The sequence below is a fragment of the Pyxicephalus adspersus genome, chromosome 4 (genome assembly GCF_032062135.1).
Source record: "Pyxicephalus adspersus chromosome 4, UCB_Pads_2.0, whole genome shotgun sequence".
Lineage (NCBI taxonomy): Eukaryota > Metazoa > Chordata > Amphibia > Anura > Pyxicephalidae > Pyxicephalus > Pyxicephalus adspersus.
Genome location: NC_092861.1, coordinates 80,684,551 through 80,702,117, shown reverse-complemented (window position 1 = coordinate 80,702,117; position 17,567 = coordinate 80,684,551). Strand labels below are relative to the sequence as shown.

The 17,567-nt window shown below is 36.3% G+C and overlaps 1 protein-coding gene across 1 annotated transcript in view; it reads left to right on the top strand.

Moving 5' to 3' along the window:
* Window positions 1-14,286, top strand: part of FYN (FYN proto-oncogene, Src family tyrosine kinase) — a gene marked incomplete in the record, with an annotated part of 111,753 nt that extends 97,467 nt beyond the window's left edge. The window contains 7 exon segments of the mRNA XM_072408771.1: window positions 669-772; window positions 1,412-1,561; window positions 4,160-4,324; window positions 7,355-7,534; window positions 9,079-9,155; window positions 10,209-10,362; window positions 13,859-14,286. Coding sequence (XP_072264872.1) covers window positions 669-772; window positions 1,412-1,561; window positions 4,160-4,324; window positions 7,355-7,534; window positions 9,079-9,155; window positions 10,209-10,362; window positions 13,859-14,271 — 1,243 coding nt within the window.
* Between the last annotated feature and the right edge of the window lie 3,281 nt (window positions 14,287-17,567).

Sequence of the window (17,567 nt, the reverse complement as noted above, 5' to 3'; positions counted from 1 at the left end):
TCAGAACCATAAATATACCCTGCGGCACCTTCATTTGTCAAGTACAGATTGTTCTCCTAATTTGCTTGTTACTGTTGGTTTATGGTTATTTAATATTTCTCAAAGCCGATCTATTATTTTAGCATGAATTGCAACATCTCATTAGTACTAAATACTTTTGCAAACTAGACAGCAAAATAAAAGGATTCCAGGTTTTGCTCTATGATGATAGATGTGTAAACAAAATGGACCTTTTTGCTGGTAAGTGTGGAGGGTACCATCTCTATTATTAAGTATATGTGTACTTGGACTGTGTATTTGGACAGAAGAGGGAAGGATTAGGACCCTTTTCTAGTTAATTTTGCTGTATGTATCTACTCTGGTATTTACCCCACCAGTTTGTTCTGGTCTACTGCAACTGGGATATAAAAGAATGGACAATTAGACATTTAGACCTTAGACATTTTTAAAGTTTACAGCAAAAGTTGAGGTAGAGCTTCCAGTAGGGACATCTGTTCCAGCTAACATAAAAATGTATATATACATATACTTTTTATCATTAGTTTGCATTCCACTAATATCAATGAGAAAGAAACCATCACATTTTATGAAATATCATCTTTTGTTAACCTAATTTTCTTTCTTTTCTGATTTTTGTCTCATTAACTTTTTTTTTTTAATCTTTTTAGATGGTACTTTGGAAAACTGGGCAGAAAAGATGCGGAGAGACAATTGTTATCCTTTGGAAATCCAAGGGGTACTTATTTAATACGTGAAAGTGAAACCACCAAAGGTAAGTTTAATAATAGGCTTCACCAAAAGTTGCTGATTTAATAAAGTGTGCTCTAGTACCACTGTGTAGGTTTTCTAGATTGTTTACATAGGAGAGTCAGGACTGGGTATGCATCAGACTGCAGTAAGTATATCTGCTTAATGGCATATCCCAGATATGTGGTGGCTTTTATATTTATTCTCTACAAAAGAAAGAGAAGGGTGGCGGGGCACATCTGTACTTTGTTTAAAATATTTTATGCATTTTGTGTTTGCTTTCCCATTGCTGTGGATCTGCAGCTTTGAATAAATGCATTTTAGTACTCTTAATAGGTAGAAAGGTATGTTTAGATTTTTTGGCCCCTAGCCCAGGCAAATTGGGAACTGACCTGGTAAGGCTGGCTTCTAAACAATAAGCTAATTCCAATAAAATTGTTAACTTTCGAAACCTGTCAGGTTTTATTTTTAAATGAACATTGTAACAATATATTATCCAGTTGCAATGTTAATTATTTGGGGTTTATTATTGTAAAGCATGGGTTACCTTTTGCATCAATGTATTATCATATAGTTTACTTAACTCTCTACGGTATTGTTTTGCTATGACCCAATTTATAATGCTTTTTCAAGCTCATATGTTTCTGTCTCTAACTTTTTGCAGGTGCCTATTCATTGTCTATTCGTGACTGGGATGACATGAAGGGAGATCATGTCAAACACTATAAGATCCGAAAACTTGACAATGGTGGTTATTACATTACAACTAGGGCTCAGTTTGAAACCCTTCAGCAGCTGGTTCACCATTATTCAGGTATTATTTCATCTTTGGAACTAGCTATGGGAAGAAGCTGGGACAGCATTTTGCAGTCATATTATAGTCAAATCTTTACAGTGATTAGCCTGGATTTGTTGTTCTCAGCTTTCACTGTAAAACATGAAAAGTTTCTGCCTGCTGGTGACTCATACCCTCTGCTAGTCACATAATCCCTTCCAGTGGAATAGAAACATCACTTATGTTTTAGAATTTCACCAGCCTGAGTCTTAAACATTAGGTCAAATCAGGATTCTACAGCCTGTAATCCTGTTTTCCATATATTAAATCACTTGTGTGGAATATATATCAGATATTGTGGTATACTTTATATTACATCTCCAGGCTACAGAATAGATAATGTTTTTAGCATGCTTCTCCCTGTGGTTACTCAGGCAGACACTTTATCATTTGAACAGGTATTTTATTTAAAATTTATGACGGTGACTATTTTAATCTTTACTTTTAAAAAACACTGCAAGAGGGGATATTTTATTATTACTGTTCAGACTAGCAGTATAGAAAACACAGGGTGCCTACTGGTAACTTCTCTGTGTATGGGAATCAGGCATTCCTTGAATAATCAGAATCTAGTATAGCCATGTCCAATGTAATTGTATATTAATCATATATATCCATATTCGAAGTCATGATTAAAAAAAAAAAGTTAAAAGTTCCAATGAAAAATAAAAGTGTAACTAATGGCCTGCCATTACAAAATATGGCATTATGGGGCCTAATGTTAAGTGCATCTGCTTTTACAATTTCCACTTCCTTCTTACAACATCCCACAAATACTTGTTGATCCTACCAGTGAAGTGCACGTTATTCAGCTTCCTGTGATGGTGTGGCAATAATGCTGCATGCTGAATTTAGAGCATATTTACCAATAAGTTATATGATAGGATGAAAACTGTTGCAGGGGGCATGGTTATCAACTTTGTTAAACCTGTAGCTTGTCAATCAGCACAGCTCATTGCTATTAGTGATATATCCATTTTACTGCTTTCTGTAGGCCTGTGTATCTAAATGTTTATATTTGAGATTTCTTTGTGTTTCTGAAATCTTCTCCTCTTCTGCTCAGAATCTGTTGGTTCTTTTTTCATATAACTTTTAGCATGTCTTTCAATATGAAATGTATTCAGGTTTACAGGATTCAATGCTTTCTTAGTTCATTAAAATAAAACTGTAAGAAATGTATAGGCTGGGCATCATCTTGAAACAAAATACCAATGTAAATTGTTGAACAATTGGGGGATGTGGGGAATAAAGTATTTCTACTTTTCCCCTGAACATTTAACCTATGAAATTTGGGGATTGAAAACCATGGCATGGTTAAAATATTAGGTGCACTTTCTGATTTTTTCTACAGCTTTGCTTATGGGTTAAACCTCATTTCATAGTCCATTTCATGAAATATAAATGTTAACACATACAAAATACAGAAATGTGTAGGGTGCCACTTCTGGACTTTTTTTAAGGTATAGGCTCTGAGGTTGCCAATCTGATTCTAGCTTTACTGCCTATTCAGTCACAGACCTGGAACAATTATTATGGATGTCCAACTTCACCGTTCTATTAGTTCTAGGTCAGTATCTCCCTGAGAAATGAGTTAATCATATAGATGACAAATTTAAAGTTTGAAAGATAAATAGGTGTCCTAACTTTGCCCAAAAAACACAAATACATTTTAAATAATGTAGGCAGGCGATTATAAACAGATATTTGCTTATGCTAACTTAGAGAACAGTCCCACCATGCTGCATATATTGTTTTAGGATTGGTATAAAGATTTCATATACATTCTATTTTTTTTACTTGTCTCTATTGGAATTCCCTGTAAGGAATGTTCCATATGGGAAAAATATCCACTGAGTTTATATGCTTTGTCTCAGTTTACTCTAAACGCAGCTTTGCATGCAAGAATGTAGATCTTTTCTTGTCTTCAGAATCAGTCTGGAGGAACAGGGCCCACAGGAGAGTATGACCTCAAAGCAAGAAACGCCAGCTTTCCATGCTGAGTATTCCTGCTCCCTGCCAAAAGATGGAAAAATGCCACATAATTACTCCTCACCCTGTGGCTGTTTTGTATAAAAAAAATGACACACTTAGCAAATTGAGCATTCCCTTTTTTTAAAAAAAAATAGCCTCTGCCTTTTTATTAACTGTACTCTAGTTTATCTTTCAGATTCTTCATACATGACAATCAATGTTTCTAATCATTTAAACAGCATTTATTTTTGTATACATACACCAGGAGGTTTGTTTAGTTTAGTGACTGTTCAGTAAATCTGGTTGTCACCAAACAAATACTGCAGGTGAATCCATATTAGTTAGTGCATGTGTTTTAAATAACCGTGGTTGTTCTGCTACCAGTAATTGTTTGGTGAAAGTCACATTTTTTACTTCAAAAATATGTCCCCACAATTGTATTTAACTTTATTTCATTTCAAGTAGGTATGCATTTTACATCCTTGCTTTCAGTGTCTTTTCCAGAAATACAATGTGTCCTGCTTTTACTTGGATTGTGTGCCTTACTCTTTGTCTTGTGTGTCATTTCTCTTCTTTTCTGCCCTATTCTTGTTATGTGCCTTCCAGAGAGAGCTGCTGGTCTCTGTTGCCGCTTGGTAGTACCATGCCATAAAGGAATGCCAAGGCTTACTGACCTGTCTGTCAAAACCAAAGATGTCTGGGAAATCCCAAGAGAGTCCCTCCAGTTGATCAAAAGACTGGGAAATGGGCAGTTTGGGGAAGTATGGATGGGTACGCAGAGGACATCATTTATTGTTCTATTTGGCTGCTCTTACGTGGAGCAGCAAATGGAAAGATGGAATGTGAAATAGGGGGAAGAATCAAAGTGCAATGACATTATTGCATTTCTACAGGACATATGCTAGTGACACAATAAAGGTTTCTATTTATATATCTCTTGTCATTAGGTATAATTATTGATTAATTAAATTAATTATAAAAGGTTCAAAACACCTTCCATCTTTCTTATTGCATGCTATAGGTTTAATTACATGTGTTTCCATTAATTTCCTTTCCTGTAGAGAAAGCTGATGGTTTATGTTATAATTTAACAATGATTGCACGGACTTATGTACCGCAAACTATTGGATTGGCTAAAGATGCTTGGGAAGTGTCACGGAGCACAATAAACCTGGAGCAGAAGCTCGGTCAGGGCTGTTTCGCTGAAGTGTGGTATGGTAAGGTGGAACATTTGTTCTGTTAAGGAAACATTAGATATCTTTTCATTCAAAAAAGACAATTATAAATAAATATATTACTGTTCTAAATAAAAAAAATCATTAAAGTTCAAATTCCGTTCCTTTTTTTAAAATGGCATCATCTATTATTTGATTTGTTTCCAGTGGAGCAAAAGCATGCTACACTGCTTGATTGTTATGGTGGAGACGGAACGCTGGGCTTGTGTGATGTTTATGTTAATTAAAGTTGAAAATCTCCCAGCTTTGCAATTTAAATTGACTATATACTTTCAATTTAAAGTATCAGAATTACTAGCAGGGATTATATACCAGTTTGTGCATGGAACCTTATTACACTGTATGCACCAATGTACTAAATTGGACCTTATGTAGTCCACACTGAAATCTATAAACTGCTCTCCTAACCAGTGGCTAAATAAAATCCTTTAAGATCTATAAATTAGTGAAACATGGTCCCATTGGGCTATTCTTGCCCTGCAAATACATTTTCCTTTTTTATAATAAATACATTTGGTGATTTAGATCTGCCTTAAAACTATATTTAAATGACACGCTATCAGCTGTTTGACCAATAAAGTATTGTGCTCTTGTGTATATATCACTCGCAGTATTTTTACTTATTAGTAGGTATCTTTCTATGTTATTTCTTTTTAATATTTTTTATGCATGTTTTTTGCATGAATGGGGGGAATATTACTGGTTGGTATTGATAACTTTACAGTAAACCTGTTGTTATTGAGAAATGAGAACTTATTTAATTAGTTCTTAGGTATTGTAGCCTGGACTCCAAGGTGATCTTTTTATATTAACCTCAATCCTTTGTACCCCAATCCACCAAAGAGCCCCTAGAAAAATGTTTTAATTCCATACACTCCTCTCTGCCTCTCACAATTCATTATTTAGTGTCTGAATAGATTGTTGTTAGACCTGTTCACTATGTACCATTTAGCAGACCTTCCACTAAAATGTAGTGTCAGCAAACACTCCAAGCCCCTTTCCCAAATCACCTACCTCCTAGTAAGTAAAAAAAAATGTACCTAAAAGAAAAAAAAGTTGAATGATATTACCTAGACCCCATCTTCAGCAGTGCTGGGTGTAATGTTAGTGTCCTTCTGAGAAGATTCCTGTGTAGAGTTAGTGAAATCTCGGGAAAAGACACTGCAGTCGGTTACAAGATCATCTTCTCATGGAATTTCAGCTACTCTGTGTTCCAAAGCAATCTTCTCAGAGTTATCCTCACCTAATCCCCATGGGTGCTTCCATTTTATTGAAAGGTCTGTACAAGTGTCAACTTCCAGAAATAAAGCATATTGATTTTCACCTATTAGCAGGCACTTGCTATAAAACTCGATGGTTTGTTAAGTAAGTACAGGTTTATTATAAAAATGACATCTATTTAATGAAGTACAAATATATTACAGCCATGTTATTGTACCATTACTTTGTATGTTAATACACATTCTAAAGCATGCACATGTTTTCTGTTTTTAAAAAATTGTTCTGCCTAAAATCAATGCCAAAAGAGCAACTCCTTTTTTTTAACTTCTTTTGTAAATCCTTCTCCTAACTAACTAATTAGAGCCCAATAGCGATCATTAACAATAAAGTAAGATGAAACCTTAGGGCCTGATTTATTAAAGCTTTCCAAGACTGGAGAAGATAGACTATAATGGACAAACTTGGGTGATCTAGCAAACTTGGAATGGAGAGGTCCATGAATAAATGTATTTGCCAATATTATAGCAAATAATTTTTAGGAAATCCATTCCTGGATCTATTTGCTGGATCACCCAGATTCACCCCTGAGTCTGCCTTCTACAGTCTTGGAGATCGTTAACAGATCAGGCACTTAGTGTTGAATTGCATCAGAGAATGGTAATGTTCCCTCTGCGATCCCTAGATTCTTAATGATGGTAAAGGTAATAGCAGGCAACTGCTATTACCTATGTGTAGGCAGAACCTTTAGTTCTAAAACTTTAGGAAGGGTGACAAAAGGTATACAAGATTTAGAGTCTGGATTGTACTGGAAATGGTAAAAGATTTTGAACTAATTAAAAATCAATAGATGCTAATTGGAATCTATTCTAAATTCAGGTAAAACTTTTATCTAATTTCATTGTAATGGGGGAAAGCAGAATTGCAGTCTAGTACATGGCACCCCTAAAAATGATATGTTTCTTCAGCAATATGTACACATAGCAATGTACCCAGCAAGACACTGCCATATAATGTTAGCTGAATTTATTTGTGATTTAATTCTACTCAGCTAATTCTACATCCCTAAAATGATTCAGCTCCAGAAGCACAAGGATATTATGTAAATTATCTGTTAAATTAAAACATTAGATGTAATGCTATGTATGGAGTAATTGGCTATCCAATATTTGTTCCATGTCTGGAAACACATTTATATAATATACACATTGTGTAATGGTACAATGACTGCACTAAATCTATACACAACCTAACACCACTGCATGCACTGCTGATGGTAACTAGCTAACTTCTCATCTCATCCATAAATGTGTCTCTGGCTTGTCTATATTGATATTTCTACTTGTAGGTACATGGAATGGAAATACCAAGGTGGCAATAAAGACACTGAAGCCAGGGACCATGTCTCCAGAATCTTTCCTGGAAGAGGCTCAGATTATGAAAAAACTGAAACATGATAAACTTGTTCAGCTCTACGCAGTAGTCTCAGAGGAGCCTATCTACATTGTCACTGAGTACATGAGCAAAGGTAGGAAGTAGCACTAAGTATCATTTTACATTATATAATGTAAATAGTGTGTAATTACACAAATGTGAGGAGGTAAATATGGCAGTACCTTGGCTCAGAGGTTAGCACTCTGGCCTTTGCAACAAAAGGTCCTAGTTTTGAATCTTGGCCAAGACAATACCTGCATAGAGTTTTCAGGTTCTCCCTGTGTTTGTGTGGGTCTGTTACACCTGGGTACTCCGGTTTCCTCCCACATTCCAAATTCAGGTACTTAGGTTAATTGGCTTTCTCAGAAAATTGACCTTAGACTGTATTACCATACATAAAGATAATAATATATGACTTAGGTAGGGATTTCTAGATTGTGAGCCCCTTTGACAGCTACAATGGACTTTGTAAAGCGCTGTGTAATATGTATAAAATACAGTGTAATAACAATAATCCAAAGGAGGTTACAAGAGTAAACAGAAAGATCACTTAAAACGTTTTTTGTTCATTTTTTTAATGACTGTTTTTAAATGTTCATATATAGCTTAAACTTGGTACACCCAGTCTGATCAGAAGCCATACATTTTTTTCAGAAATGAGGCCTAACAACTCTTCGATGCATGCAAATACAAGAACTAGTGCGAAAAAATTTAAGCAGATACTCTGGACTGATATTTCTAAATTTGGAATAGCTGGCCTTGCCAGGAACAGTTTGTTTGAAGGCCTTATGAGTGATACAAGGATAAGTGTTTATAAGAAACAGAGAAGCATAGCAGAGGTTCTTTTCAGGTTTAGGATTTCATTTCTCCACATAAAGTTGTGGATTTGATCAGAATAAATGATTTTCTTAATGCTGAAAAATACAGGCACATACTTATTCATTTTACAGTACCATCAGGGACGTCTGACTGGTTAGCAAGATAATGTGCCCAAACCTACAGATAAATCACGAAGAACTATTTTCAGCAAAGGGAAGAACAAGGAGTCCTGGATGAGGTGGTATGGCTCCTACAGAGTAACCCACCCACACACGTTCATTAAAAATTTTGTGTATCCAGGCGATTTGATGTTGTTTTAAGGGGAATGAGAAAACACATCTAAAATGAATTTGATTTAGTTTTTTTCTATTTATACACTTTGTAGGTCGGTAACTGAGTATTTCATATATAAATGGACCTTCTTAGAGATATTCAATACGCCTGGCTGGCTGACAATCACCAAGGGTGCTCCTCTGCCACCTGCTATAATGAAAAACTTTTTTTTAAGGATTTCTCTGTGTTTACAGTGTTTCTTGTTTAGCATCTTGACACTTGGAGCCTTGCATATTGCAGTCATTCTAACATCAACTGCTAATATACAAAATTAAGTGTGGCTGCATTAAACATTGTTTGTTTTCCTCCAAATACAGTAAGAAACAATTGCTGTCCATGCCTGCAGCTGTTATTTTACTCTGTAATTGGCAGAATGATTTGTTTTGTTATCCAGGTTCTGCCTTTTTTAATATTAATTAAATGGTAAATGGAACACAAAGTGGACAAATAAATGACAATATTATGTTAAATATTGCTGTCTTTCAGGGAGCTTGTTGGAATTTCTTAAAGATGGGGAAGGAAGAGCTTTGAAATTGCCAAATTTAGTGGATATGGCAGCCCAGGTACAGTAGCACCCGTTACTTGTTAAAATGTTAACATATTTTATCTCTTGCCTTTCCTTTTCTATGTGTGAGTGTGAAGAAAATGCAGTAGAGAAGATTTGGCTTCCCAAGTGAATCAGGAATATTGGGAATTTCTTTGGCCTAGTCTGACCAAGAAAAGGTGGCCTACATTAGCCTTGACTACTCTAGCCTGATATATTAAAGCGCTCCAAGGCTGGAGAGGACACACTTTTATCATTGAATCCTGGACCAGGTTTGCTGGATCACCCAGCTTTGATGATGAAAGTGTATTCTCTCCAGCCTTGGGGAGCTTTAATAAATCAGGCCCTATGCAGCTGAGATCCTAAATTTGTTTCTTAGTTACTGGGTCCTGAAATAGACAAGATTGTTGTGTTCCATAGTATAGTCTGGGTACAAAACGAGTAAGGAAATGAGTAAAAGCAAAAAGCTATGTTTAAATACACAGGAATGATTAAAGTAGAGCTGGAGTCAGAATTTTTCCTCTTTTTTTAGTGGAATTGTGCCTCACCGCTATTACTGGTATGTAAAACTAAGTACCTGGAATGGTTTAACTGAATTGGTTTCACTTTCTCATTTACCCCAAAATTATCAGAAGTGTGCCAGAATCAACTTCCCACTGGGGTTTCATTAATGTATTAGAATGATTCTCTATGACAATAAAATAAATTGTGTGTAGGTACACAATTGTTTTTTCTGATGTACAGCATATGACGATTGTGATAGGACTGCTACCTGGATGTACATATATACTGTATGTACTGAGAATTTTTTGACACTTTGGGGAAAAAAGAAAGAGTAACAATATGAGCAATAAGTAGGAAGGAAGGTTTGGCCAGATGGTAATTCTACTCCAGGTCAATCTTGCAGACAGTAGCTGCAATCCATTTATTAAAGGAAACTTTCTCATTATATTTGTTGTTCACAAAAAAAAAAAATTGCTGCTGCTCACAAATTAAATGTGCGCCTCATAAAATGTACATTGAAAAATGAAGTTGTTTCTAATTTCTGCTGCTATACTTTTGTTTCTCCTAGGTTGCCGCTGGCATGGCCTATATTGAACGAATGAATTACATACACAGGGATCTGAGGTCTGCAAATATTTTGGTTGGAAATGGCTTAATCTGCAAAATTGCAGACTTCGGTCTTGCCAGATTAATTGAAGACAATGAATACACGGCTAGGCAAGGTAAGGTGTACTTTGATGATTATCCCAAAATTATTTAAAGATGAACTCCAGCCTTACCTTCCATCTTGTACAGTTGTTTAAGCTTCACTCCTTTATAGCAATCGTTTACTTTGTATGTGGGAAAAAAAGCTATTTTAGAACCAATCTAGGTTGTAGTGGACTTAAGGTGCGTACACACTTCCAATTTTTATCGTTCAAAACGAACGACGGCGGATCGGATTGGATGACGATCGTTGAACATCGTTCGTGTGTACGGTCGTTCGTTGATCGTCCATGATCTGAGCATGCGTAATGAACGAACGTTCGTTCACTTTCCTGTCGTACACATAGTTCCTCTATCGCTCAAACGATCTTATCTATTATGTGTACAATATCTACGAACGATCGTGTCGTTATCGCTATGTGCAGGATCGGTGCTATACGATCGTTCGTACATATCGTGCAGGATCGTTCGTCGTTCGTTTTCCAACGATAATAATTGGAAGTGTGTACGTAGCTTTAGGCTACCTACACACATCAGATTACTCTCATCGGATTATCAATTCAGGGCTAGTATTGAATGAGAATCTGACGGGTGTACAGCCGCTGTCCGACGTCGTTCATGGATCTGTCCTGACGAATCCATGAACAACGAACGACTGCAATACAGGTGAAGGGGAGAGAACGCAGCGGGTGCCACTCACCTGTTCAACGACAAAAATCTAACTTGTGTGTATAGCCTTGCTTGCCCACTAAAGCTCCTGTGTTACTTGTGACCACCATTTATATTATGAGATTGATGAATCATTGTAAACAGTGTATTAACAGAGGAAAGATGTGCATTGAAAGAAAGAAAAAAACTAAAATAAAATATATTTATTACAATGCATAGACCATACATTTGTTTAATGATAATGATGAAAAATTTAATGAAACATATACCATTGTACACAGGCAAGACGAGGTTAATCAGCTAGCTCATGAATGCAATAATAAAATTCTTAGAAGGCTTTGAAGTATACCAGGGGTTTGAAAGATGTCAAGTGCAATCAGAATATTTGAAAGGATAGAGATGTGATGAAATGCATGAAGAAGTGTGCCTCATTCCCATACAGTTGTCCTCCTGCTGTGTTCTGCTTCTTGTCAGGCTGAATGCCTTTGATTACTTGTCTGGCTGCAAAGCTGTGAGGTGTCCTGCATGTTGTGGGAATCTTCCTTCCTGCATGGCCTTTGGTACATTACATAGGAATCCAGGACACAGGAGACTCTCGTATCTGACAAACTATTTCTAGGTATAAAACCCTGCACCTGGAAAAACCTGTGGTAGTCAGTTTGCCAGGGTTTGGGTTTTCTGAGTGAGATAGAATTAGCATGGTGCAGCACGGTGGCTCAGGGGTTAGCACTCCTTTGCAGCGCTAGGTCCTAGGTTCGAATCCCAGCCAGGAAATTATCTGCATGGAGTTTGCAGGTTCTCCCTGTGTATGCGTGGGTTTCCTCCTACATCCCAAAAACATGCGGTTAGGTTAATTGGCTTCCCCCTAAATTGACCTTAGAGTACATTAATGACATATGACTATAGTAGAGACATTAGATTGTGAGCTCCTTTGAGGGACAGTTAGTGAGACGACTATGGACTTTGTACAGCGCTGCGTAATATGATGGTGCTATATAAATACTGTATAATAATTAAATACATGTAGTATTTGTGAACCTAGTATAAATCTTTCCTCATAAGTGTTACAGTGAACACATAATACTGTTCAATAATTTTATCGTACATAACTGCAAATTCTGTATGGACAATGAACAAATAGTCAACGTTCCTAATGTATTATATAGCTACACTATGTGGTCATGGGTTTGTCTTGTACTGTCTGACACTTCAATCCTCACCTTCTGCCAGTGACAGATGGTGTTTGTTTTTGTGCTGAGCATGGCAAGGGTATTATTTTGTACTACAGAGGACAATTTGCCGTTTGCCTTTAAGCATAATGATTATTTAAGAATCATTATTATTTTATGGTCCGGAGCAAAGAAGACATCAGATGAATTGACATTCTTGCCTATAGACAGGTATATTAAACTGCATGTCCTGATAGCCCATCACAAATTATTATCACACATTTTAGCTATGCTACATATTTATTGTAAAATCAGCTGTTTCTGCTCTATAATAAATATGCCTTCATATCAATATATTACATTAAAATTACAAAGAAACTAAATATCTGTATCTACGTAACAGCTGTTATTTTTATTATACTGCTCCAGTGTAAAGGTACAACCATCTCCAACAATGTACGGTACATTCACTATGTAGGTTATTGCTTTGTTGTTTGCAAATCATTCAACCCAACCTATGTTTATTAATACAAAGACATCAAATGTTGGATCCAAGAATTTGTATTGTTTTTATGAAAAACATTCTCATTTTAAATTTGATGACAGCAGTTTTAAAAAAAGGGACAGTAAAATATTTACCTGTGTTGCATCAACTCTTCTTTACTTATATTATGCGCAGCATCCCAATGCTTTTGGAACGGGGGGTGTACAAAAGCATATTAATCATAATAATTTTGTGTACAAACATTCTCATAACTGCTTGGTGCCCGCAAAAAAATAAAATGTAATAATAATAATAATAAAAATTAATCTGCTTGGTGCCCGCAAAATATATATATATATATATATATATATATATATATATATATATATAATAAAAATGAATCTGTCATTGGTGAGCTTTTTTTTTATTTAAATTGTCAAAATATAAAATATTTTTTTCTAATGTTTATTAAAATAAAACCTTTTTTGTCCTCAAGTATACAATACTATTTTTTTTTTACTAGACTCAGAACTGGGTGAGATATTATGAATCAAGCAACTCAGAAATGTAGAACTAGCCTGGAAACCAAGGGGGTTATGTTTGGTCTCAAATGGACAATTAGTCAAATAACAAAGTAGACTTAGGAGTGATGTGCTGTAACCCATTAAAAAATGACAGGTCCTTAGTATAATTAGGCCAGTAAAAGATGATTTCCTGTTAGTACTGTGCTGCTCAATTTTGCTCTATGCTATGATGGTTAGGCTTCTATAACATCATTAAATATACTATTAAATTGGAAAAATAAAATCAACTATAAACTATTTAAAAGGAAAGAATAAAGTTGCTAGTTTAAGATACACAGTCACAATCCCTGTTATTGTTGTGGTTTTTTTCCAGTCCAATTTTTTTTATTTTTGATTATTTCAGTTGATCATTTTTTTCTCATTATACGTCAGCAATTGTGACTAATACATAATATATTGATTTTTATGTTATTAGGAGTAGGAAATTAAATTCCATCCTTCATTGCCAATAGGACTATTTGAATGGTGGTTTTGGGCAACTTTTTTTTATGTTTTACAGAATCATCCCATTAATTTAAAATGTTAGATACAATGATTTACTTATATATTGTATTCCTTCAGTACCATAAAAAATATGACACTTTATTTGCATTAACATTTTCAACAGGTGCAAAGTTCCCTATAAAATGGACAGCTCCAGAGGCAGCCTTGTATGGAAGGTTCACTATTAAATCAGATGTGTGGTCTTTCGGCATTCTATTGACAGAACTGGTAACAAAAGGAAGAGTCCCTTATCCAGGTGAGTGTGCCATATTTAAAGTGTTTAACTTTCCACAAATGAAAATTCAAGGGAAATCGCTAAAATGTCATATTCACTGTAACATGTTTAATTTATTAATTGCATTGAAAAAAAAATCTGGTAATCCCCCCATTAGGGTACTTGTTGTCCTATGTTTTCACCCTATCACATGGGATTCTAATGGAACCTCAAAGTTTTACACGCCTTGTGCAAGTCTTGTCCACTGTTGTAATGATCAGGAAGAAATGTTAGGCAGCCATCACTGTAGTGCGAATGAATAGTAAGTGGCTATTAAAGGTTGCAGGAATAAGGCAACACTGGCATGCAGTATTTTTTTTTTTTGGAAATAGTTAATGATACACAATGCTTTAGAAAACTAAATAATATTCAGGTTTCCTATCTGCTTTGAAGAATTACAGCAGCACTAAGAATGCCAACCATGCACAGAACAACATTTATGGATAAAAAACAATGGCTATTCAGAAGAGAACAGTAGTTATAATGGTGCAGAGTTGCAGTTTATCGTATTCTCTTCATTGTCTAAGCAGATGCTTTTGAGAAAGGAAAAACTGATAATAATTAAAGAAAACATTTTGCTCCTGTGCATGCCTTAGGTGAAATGGCATTCTGGGAAGGTCTCCTGTGAATTGCGGATACCTAGTTAGGCATCACATCACTACAACATACAATCAACAAGGCGCTGTTCTTTGCCTATTAACCCTCTATACTCTCTCCTACAATCACAATTTAATGTGGCTTCCTGTAAGCTAGAGGCATCACTGTTTTTGGTTTAAGAGTTCACATCTTTTCTGGTCCATCAAATATTATTCCATCATTTTCAGTCTTTTCTTTCTGTGCATAGCTCTAAAAATAGCCTGGCATAAGCTGTTGTTAGAGTCTCTGAGGGCACAAAGCAGACTACTGGCAGCCTGGGAAAATCCATAAATTACATTTTGCCAGCCTCAAGTAAAATTATATTTGTCCTACTAAAATCTGAGCTGCTTCTGGCCAAATGTAGGGTTGAATTGACAGGTCTCAGTAATATTTATTATGCAGTCAATAACATATTTTAACTGTTAAACTTCCAGGGTTTAGGAACCCAGAATTTATCATTGTAAATTCCCAGTAAAAAAGCAATGAATGAGCTTTATTTTGGAAGCAAGAGATTATCAATTATTACCACAAGAAGTATTTTAGTTGACTTAAAGTACCCCCTATGGAGTATACAATTACTTCCAGTACTATGCTAATGTGTTTTAATATCATGAAAATAATTCATCCATTTGTAAACAGGTTTACCATGTCTACTTTAAGTTGTTATGTATACTCCTAAAACCAAACACTTAAATTAAATATTAATATTAATAGTAACCAGTATTTATATACTACCAACATTTAACGCAGCACTTTACATAGCCCATTTCGAATGCAGGATTTATCACGCCACACTTTGGCCCTGCGCAGGGTTCTGCGCTCCCTATTCGAAGTGTTGAGAGCCCTTGGGATCAGATAGTTTTCATCTTGTGGCTGTTTTCCGCAGTATTGCAGACCTCCCATCATTTCTGGCCACATTCTCTCTGCCTTTAATTGCTTTACCAGACTGGCCGGCAGGCCCCTGTTTTGTGAATACACCGGAAGCCAAGAATGGGCTACGCAACGCAAAAGGCATATTAGGAAGAAGGCAAAAGTGGATCAAGACAAAGCAAACAAAGGCTAGCGGAAATGGCGCTTGCTGATCCTCCTTTTTGGGAGATCAGGTAACTCCATCTCACTACTTTGGAAATACCCGATTCTTTTGGTTTGCCTATATTGGCGAGTATGTTTTCGTTTTTTTTGTTGATTTGGGTATGTTTGTGACAGGATGCAGTAATGGACATCCACGGACCTACTCTATTTTTTCCGAGGTCTCTTGTTTATACAGTGATATTGAATTGTATTTTTTGCATGTACGAGAGGTACTTGGGTGTTCAGCCCTTCTAGTAGGGGTAGTAGTCTAATAGTGGTGCCTCTGTTGGGTATCCCCGGAGTCACCGCTATACCTTTACCCACTCTCGAGGACTAAGTTCCTCCCTGTTTTGTTACGGTATTGTTCTTCTCAGATTACATTGTCAGTCAGCTTTGTATTTTTGAACAGTTTAAGTGTCACCACTTGCTCCATTACATCGGATACCATTAGGATTGTCAAGCTAAATGTAAAAGGCCTAAATATGCCTGAAAAGTGTTTGGTTCTTTGCTGAGCTCCATAGATTGCATTTCTCCAGGAAACCCCTTTCAGACAGGACAAGCACCCTAGACTCAGAAATGGTAAATACCCCGCAGTATACCACAGTTGTTCCAAAGACTCCCGCTCAAGGGGGTTGGCATAATACTCGAGTAACTCAGGTTCTTGGGTTTTAAAGGATGTCAAATCTGATGCAGAAGGCCGTTACCTCTTTGCAAAGGGAACTTTAAACAATCAACTGATTACCCTAGCCACCGTATACGCCCCTAACTTATACCAATCTTGGTTCCTGGCACATACCTTAGCTAGCCCGGAAGAATTCCGAGAGGGGTTACTGGTTCTCGGTGGGGATTCTAACTATGCACCAGATGGGAAACTGGATGCCTATAAACATACATGGCGGGTCAGGGGCGCAGTAAGCGGTGCCTCTGAACCACCAGTTCGTGGATGTTTGGAGAGTGTTACATTTTACAGATAGGAAATCTAAAATATGGAGCACAATGCTCCATATTTTCTGGTCCTGTGAGTTCCTAAAGGACTACTGGGAAGGGGTTAGGACAATATGGCAGGAAATGTCTGTTCGACCTATCCTTGATGATCCAGGTTTCTGTCTTATTCATCTAAACGATTGGCCACAAAAGGGTTACTCCACTTCGGTGGTGAAACACCTTCTGATAGCTGCAAAAGTGTGTATCCCAAGTCTATGGAAACAGACTAAGCCACCTTCCATAGGCCAGTGGATACGTAAGGTAAACAAAATCAAATTCATTGAAGACTTGACTTCAAGGCTTCACCATAGAGCTGGGAAGTTTTTAGATACATTGGCTCCTTGGATAATGTTTCAGGAAACAAATGGATATAGATATAGGTGGTGGGAGAACCAACCAGGACTAATGAGCACTCTGCTTGAAGCAAGAAATAGCAAATGTTACACGAGCGAGGATAAGAGGGGGAGCAACAGTACTCATGTGAGCTAACAACAGCACCTGGCTTTTGGTATCATGATTATACCGGGAGACTGGGGGGACTACAATGGAAAGATTTAAATTTGTACTGAACAATGGTATTCTGAGATACACGTGGTTTGTTTGTAATAAACACATGAATCTAATTTTTGTCTGTAAATGGAAATGGAGAAGCACTGACACTGTAATTGTTTTGTTATTTTAGGTCTCATTTTAATTTTTACTTTCATTGTTTGTATTGTTTACCATGAAAACATTTTTGCAAAAACCAATAAAAGCTACAACTTTTTTTTTTAAAACATACTTTGGAAGGAAAAGTGAGCTTTCTTGTTAGACCTTGACTCCTACCCTCATGGAAAAACAAAACAAAACATAAAAAAACATAAGCAAA